Genomic DNA, 7,616 nt, shown 5'->3' on the forward strand with positions numbered 1-7,616 from the left:
TTTTATTGATTAGATAAATGATGACATTTCATTCGAGTCTTTCAAATATGGAATCAGTTACATCACATCTGGAATGGTTTGGCCTATTTGTTCGTCGCCACTTAATTTTGTTGTTTTTTTAATTAAACCAATAATAAAAAGGAACATGTAACATGAAAAAACAATTAGTGTTTCCTTAAAATTTGTAAAACTTGTCCGAGCAAATAATATATGAAATAATAAAATAATCTACCATCTTCCAGTTGTATGGCATCTGCACCATAAAATCAGAAAACAGACCACTCTGTAACCTAGGATGAAGCCCAACATGACAACCAAATTGCTCCATTTCTGTGATTCCTTTAGACCTTGCTGTGCCAAGAAGCCATCTCCATATAAATTACAGACTCCACTCTCACTCTCCACGCATCTCCTCCTTCCTTGCTCCCCACCATACTCGTTTATCATGAAGCACTCAAATGGGTACTTGAACAAGCTCAAATAGTGCATGAAAATCCAGTAACTGGGAATGTTCTCCTTGGCTATAAAATACCCAGAAAACAGGAAGAAGGATCCCATTAGCCCTGCAATCACAGAAGTCCCCATGATGAAGTTGGGCACCAAAGCACTGAAGCATGCTGTGAAGGAGTTGGACATCAACACAACCATCCAGACCACGAGGGAGAAGTAGAGGAAGCCATCGATGTCGCGCCTGAGCGCGATGAGCCAGTAGGCCGGGGAGGCGTAGAGGAGGCCAACCAGAAGGAGAAAAGGAATGAACACAAGGGTGTTGGATATGACATAAGAAGATACCCTATAAGCTCCTCTTGAGGTCTCTCTCATTAGAATTCTCCTCTCTTGCAGGAATATGGGGAGGCCTTCGGTTGTGGAAGAAAGCAAGAAGGTGAGCGTGAAGGCGAAAAACCCGATTCGGGTTTGTAGAGCAACTGGCCCTTGATTGTTGCCGACGTTCATGAAGATGCTTCCAAGCACAGAGCCAGCCACTAAGGCTTGTAAGCCTCTGGTGGTGAAGAGTTGCTTTGTTCTGAACACATTCTTGCAGAATCTTCCTCCTAGAATTCGAACTTCTTCGAGTCGACTGTTCGGGTAAGTAATAAACACCTTTTCTTCAATGTTGTTGGATTGAAAGTTGCTTCTTTTGTGGTTGTGATCTTTTTCTTCTCCTTCTTCTTCATGAACCAACTTTCCTGTGACATCAATGGCGAATTCCAGCACGTTGATGTGGCGAGGGATGCAAAACCCAGCAGCATTTATCCTCTCTTCCAGAAGCTTAAGCGAGCCATTATGAACCACAATCCCATTTGTAAGCACAACGACACGATCAATCAGCTCAAGAATACGAAAACCGGGTTGGTGGATGGTTAGAACGATGGTTTTACCTGCTAACATAAGAAAGAATTAATAAGATTAGATAGCTTCTACTCTTGGTCTTACGTTAGTTGTTTATTGTTCTGAATCTCGTGCTTCTTACAGACGTTACCTTGATTAACGGCCATTGACCGAAGCAGTGAAACGACTTGAAGAGCAGAAGCTGAATCCAATCCCGAGGTCGGCTCATCGATCAGAACGACAGCCGGATCATGAACCAGCTCGACTCCGATCGAAACTCTTCGCCTTTCGCCACCCGAAATCCCGTGGTTTCCTTCGCCGATCCTCGAGTCGGCTACTTGGTCTAGCCGGAGCTCGTTCATCAACACCCTCACCCTGCCGGCCGCCTCTTTTCTCCCGCCGGGAAGCCGCAGAAGCGCGCTGTAGACTAGCGTTTCTTCAACAGTGAGCAGCGGGAATAGAGCGTCATCTTGTGTAACGAACCCTGACATTCGACGGAACCATTTGGCATCGATGGGAGACTGGTTAACCAGAACCTCGCCGGAGAACTTTCTCCGGGAGATCTTCCCGGCGAGGATTTCCAAGAGTGTTGTTTTCCCGGCGCCGCTCGGGCCGGCAACGGCCGTGATTTCCCTGGGCCTGGCTTCACAGTTGACATCCTGTAGAATCGGCTTATTGCAACAAACAGTGTGGCACAGATTTCTGGTTTCTATCTTGTAAACAGGCAACTTGACTGGCAATTCCATGAAGAGAGAGAAAGAAAGAGGGAGGAACTGTGGAAGAGAGAGATGAGATGAAGAGGTGAAAAATAGAAATTGGAGGAGATGAACTAACACTACCAAACATGGTGTTATGGCACAAGTTAAGGTTACCAGATCCCGGAGGGGCTCTTCTGCTAGCTGTACTAGGAAGAAATGGGAGGGTTTCTTGCTGTTTGGAGAATGGGAAAAAGTGTTCGGAAAGTGGAAGAAAATAAGCAGGCTGCTGAGTTGAGATGGGTTTTGGGTGAGCTGAATGTTGACTGTGCACGAGCAGGGGGTTGGTCTAGGTGTTGGTTGCCTTACCATCTCTACACTCCAACTTCATTAACAGTTTAACTTCTTCTTCTTATTATATATAATATAATTTAATAGTCGTATTATAGACTTTAAAATTGTTAAATCTTTTTAGGGCAAGTTTGCAAAAGTAGTTGTGATGCTAGCTAAAAATGTGTGACCGAATACAATTTTTCACTTTATAATATTTTGATCTATGACTTTCTAATTGTATGACATATAGGAAAGAGTTGAAAAGATTTAACTTCAAATACGAGTTTTGGAAGTGCTTATATTCCTCTAGTGCACGTCTCATTAGATGGAGAACACATGCATCATCCAATAAGAATTAAATTAAATTAATTAGCATAAGGGTTTAAGTAAAATGGTTCATAATGGAGCCCCACGACGAAGATTAATTGACAAAGGAAGAATTCATTGGGGTGTTGCTCTTTGGGCCTCCAGATCCCGTATTCGAGCTCTGAGCAAGAGATAGTTCAGTAGATAAGGAGCGACTTTGAAAATGAAAAATATTTATCGCCCTCACGTTTGAGGTTGTGTTAGGTGTCGAAACATGTCTACTGGATCCCTTAATTTACCTCTCCTGCTAGAATTGTAGGGTCGAACAGGGGAATGCGAGTGATAACACGTCATCTAAAAAAAAAAAATGATACATAATGGAGGGCGTTTGCACAAAAAAGTTAAATCACAAAGATTTCAAATGATCTTAATTAGTGTTTATTTCCTGTGAGCTAGCTAGGGAGTGTTGTCTATAAGGTTGGAGCTCGACCCATGTCCAATTCCCAATTGCAAAGTTCACTTCCATTTTGTGTTTATCATGCTAAACTTTCATCAGCTGTGGAGCGTTTTGGAGATTGGCCTTGAGGATCTTTAGTAGTTTAGTTCTCTACAACAAAATCAGCTGGTCAGCTACTTCAATCATGGTTCCATTCTTCACGTAGAGTCAATTAGCCTTGGAGGTTTCCTACTAAAAAGGTTCTTAGAAGGAGTTATCATGATGGTTGATTGGTGAGAGGTGTTGTACGATAGTTTAACGTAAGGAAGCATGTGTATCCAGTATGTGGTAGCTCATCGGCATATGACATAAGATGAACTTCTAGAGTTCTATTGGTGACCTTAGTAAGGCCATCTAACTAAGTGTGATAAAAGAGGAGCTACAGTGAAGAGTTGTTCCATTTTCTTTGAATATGGCTCACTAAAACTTACTAATCAGGGTCCCAGCTATCACTTACTATGCTCTTAGGAAAACCATGGAGTTTAACTATCATTTGTTAGTGTTAGTGCCCTTAATGTTGGATTTAGATGACATTTAACAATTGTATTATAGAACTAATGATGTAAATCTTGTAAATATAATAAAATATATTTTTATATTTTAAACTTATATCTTCATTCATACCTCTCCAATCTATACATATGAATGAGCCCTAAATTTTCTTATTGAAGTCCTATTATTAAGTGTTAAGAATATGTGATAAAAGATTTCAGATTAAGGATTTCTTAAAGTGATTCTCAATTCTTAATTAAATTTCTCATAAAATGACTATGATTAATCAATTACAGATCACTTGCACATGGGTTGTTATTGTAAGTGCCCTGAATGCTAAATTTACATTACATTGTATATATGTGAATTTCTTAGGGCTATATGATTAATCAATTAAAGACTGGCACATGGGTTACTTGTTAGTCTAAGTGTCCTAGATGCTAGATTTACATTACATTGTATGTATGAATGGCATTGTTGATTGTCCTTGATGTTAATAAAAGTCATATTTTCATTCATATCTCTTCATCTTATCTTTATGAATGAGTCCTTAGATTTCCTAGTAGACTTCCTACTCTCAAGGGATTGAGATTGTGTAACTTAGATCTCGTCTAGGATTTTTTAAACGTATTTACAGTCCTTAGACTTATCAAAAGGGGACTATGATTTATTGATGAATGGACTGACACATAGGTTACTACCATTGTTTGGCATGGGATGCTGATGGATGGGGTAGTGAGTCACACGCCACATTGCATGAGATGCATACAGTAGACATGTAGGTGGGTGTTAGAGAACATCCACTGAATATGACGCCTACAACAAATCACGTGGCTTGAGGATTAATGATCTGTCGCTTGCTCTCGATTGTGTATCGGTCATTTGACTAAAGGCGACATTGTGTCTTGTGCACTAGTGTCAGGAATTTTTCGTTGAGCGAAACTATCTGGTATAAGAGGTGGGAATGCTCTTTGTGCAGTCATTATGCAGTGGTGTATGGAGACAGATATTTATCAATGGGATCCATTGACCTCCATTGAATGGGGAGAACATCCTATGTGATCTATGTTGGTGATTGTGATTGAAAATCCCTTAGCCAAGGTGAGCATGAGATTGGAAAGTGTTCCAATGTCAAATTGAATTTGACATGCTACCTCAATCACATTGTATTGGGTCTATCATAGTTACCGAGCCTTGTGAGTTTAATCAGTCCATGACTCTCACTAGGTTAGGATGTTAGTCAGTGGAAGGACTATAGTGCACAATAATCAAGGAGCCTTAATAGGTTCATATGAAGTTAGATTTCATTGCCATTAAGATCGTCTTGAGTTTTAGGCTAAAGGATACTCAAGATCTTTCGGGGTGCTCTGAGAATTTGGAGAGATCCTTTTAGTAGGTCGATGGGGATCGTCCAACATTAAGGAGTTGACATGTCCCAATTACTACATGGTTGTGAACCTAGAAAGTCGTATGCATACTAATTATTGTCTGGATTAGTGATCCATTGATCCTAGTGTGTTCCTTGTCTCTATCAGACAGTGATGCTGGTTGCTTAAATGCATTGGACACATTGATCTATGGATATGGGAGATTGTTGTTGGATAACAGGGGTTTTGTTTACATTTTTGTATAGTGCAAAGGCTATTACTTGATAATATTAGGGTTGGAATGCAATATAAATGAAGTGAGTGAAGGGTGACTACTTCGGTTAATCAAACCTTTCAAGTCAGTCGATTGAACCATGCAATTCGGTTGATAGGAATTTCGTTACACCTTGTCTCGTCCAAGCATTAAATACTCTGATCGATTGCATGATTATATATGGGGCATGGACGAGCATGAAACATGAAAGAGAAGAAAAAAAAGAGCTAATTTTGTATTAAGAGGATTTTTAAAGAGAAGGTCACTTGATTGGCTATTCCCCTCTTGCTCTTCTTGTTGCTCTATCTCTCGTTTCTATTTGCGGCTTTTTCTTCCTCCATAGCTACTGCCATATGACAACCCTGCCTTTCGAAACCCCAGGCGAGGAAATCAAAGGTGAAGTGTCATAAAGTTTGGTATTAGAGCAGGGTTGGGACAAGTCTCTGTATACATAGGCATGTTGGGTAGAGTTAGGGATATGTCTTATGAATGGATGTGAGGTTGGTTGTGGAATTAAATTTTTGGATATAATGGTTGTGTAGGAAAGATGAGTGCCCGTAGGGGACGACCACCAACCCATAATCAAGTTCGAGGTCAAGCTGAGCCTGCATGTGAGTCTCCAGACGAGCCCAGTGGAGATTGGTGCTAGCAGATGGCGAAAATGCGAGGGACTCTGGTAGGGATGATGAGGACTATGGAGACGCTCACAGTAAATCAAGTGAGGCCAGATCAAGCATGTTAAGGCGTCGAGAGGGATCCATCTGGCAGTGATGAGCAACAAACATCAAATCCTGTGGTTCAGGGTGTAATACCCCATATTGGCATAAGGTTGCCACATAAGTTAAGTGAGTTTAAAATACAGAAAATTAGCTTGATAGTAAAAATAAGTCACTGAATCGACCATAGAGAGTGCCCTAGAATTTTGATGTCTAAGCAAAATGATAAGGTATTAACGAGCGTCCCGAGATAGAATTTATAGTATTAAAAGAAATCGAAATCAAGATTATTTTCAGTACAATTGTGATTCAGGCTGAAAAATTGAATCGTCGTATGGGACTTTCAGAAATACAATGGAACCCTAAGAGGGCTCCAATTTTATGTAAAGATCAACCCTGAAATGGTTTCTGGATGAAACAAAGGTTTTCAGAGGGCGTAGAGACGAAATCGTCCTTATCGAGTAAGCCTTGAGTTATTAATTTTGAATTTTAAGTATCTCGATGAGAATTAATTTGATGTTTGAGGGTGTAATTGTTAGAACGGGAGATGCTATGGCACACACCAAGAGGGGGGGTGAATTGGATATTTAAAAAAATTCTTGATAAAACTTGAAAAACTTTTTAACCCAATTGAGGTTTTAGTGATTTAAAATATAGAACATATGAAATGACAAATGTAAAGCAAGAAGAATAAAAGACACAAAGGATTTATAGTGGTTCGGCTTAAACCAAGCCTAATCCACTACCTTAGCTCCCACTAAGGATTTTAAACCAATTCACTAAAACCTCCTACTTACACAAGTAGGCCCTCTAGCTACACAAGCTAGGAAATACAACCTCCCAATTTAATGGGCCCTCTAGCTACACAAGCTAGGAAAATAGAAACAATACAAATGAAAGAGATAAGCTAAGAGTTAACACTCTTAGTTACAAGTTCTCTCACAATGAAAAACAAGGCTTAACAATAAATTTACAATGATAGAACAGCAAAGCCTTGGAGACAAAAAAATAAAACAATGAAAGCCCAAACACTGTAAGCTCGAATAAAATTGTTTGCAATTGCTAGATCATCTCATTTCAGTCCATTTTTATCCTCTTGATCATCTATGACATGTATATATAAGTGTCCCACGAAGTTGAAGAGAAATATAGCCGTTTGGAGCCGTTGGGATTTGAAAAAAATAGCCGTTATAAAATCTGTGAAGCACAATAGTCGACAGAGAAAAGGATTAGTTGACTATTTTTACATGTAAAATTAAGAATAGTCGACAGACATATACTGATAGTCGACTATTTTTAATACAAAAATCCAATAGTCGACAGACATAATTGAATAGTCGACAGTTGCTGAAATGTGAAGAAATTTTAGAATTTCATGAACAAAAATAGTCGATAGATCAAAAGGCATAGTCGACTATTTTTACTCGATAGTCGACAGATGCTAAAATAGTCGACAGATGCTTAAATAGTCGACAGAACATAAAAAATAGTCGACTATTTTGAAGCATAGTCAACAAAAAGATCCTGATAGTCGACTATTCTTTAGAAAAACTTGAATTTTCAAAACAACCTTATTCGATTATTTAAAAACTCATTTTGATTATCTTT

At 39.3% G+C, this 7,616-nt stretch overlaps 1 protein-coding gene across 1 annotated transcript; it reads right to left on the reverse strand.

Moving 5' to 3' along the window:
• Positions 1-26: 26 nt before the first annotated feature.
• LOC127811053 (ABC transporter G family member 10) lies at positions 27-2,321 on the reverse strand. Its single transcript, XM_052350768.1, has 2 exons — positions 1,481-2,321; positions 27-1,379 (listed from the first exon to the last, which is right to left on the reverse strand). The coding sequence occupies exons 1-2, from the start codon at positions 2,073-2,075 to the stop codon at positions 229-231; spliced, it is 1,746 nt and encodes a 581-aa protein (XP_052206728.1). The 5' UTR covers positions 2,076-2,321; the 3' UTR covers positions 27-228.
• Between the last annotated feature and the right edge of the window lie 5,295 nt (positions 2,322-7,616).

The sequence above is a fragment of the Diospyros lotus genome, chromosome 10 (genome assembly GCF_014633365.1).
Source record: "Diospyros lotus cultivar Yz01 chromosome 10, ASM1463336v1, whole genome shotgun sequence".
Taxonomy (NCBI): Eukaryota; Viridiplantae; Streptophyta; class Magnoliopsida; order Ericales; family Ebenaceae; genus Diospyros; species Diospyros lotus.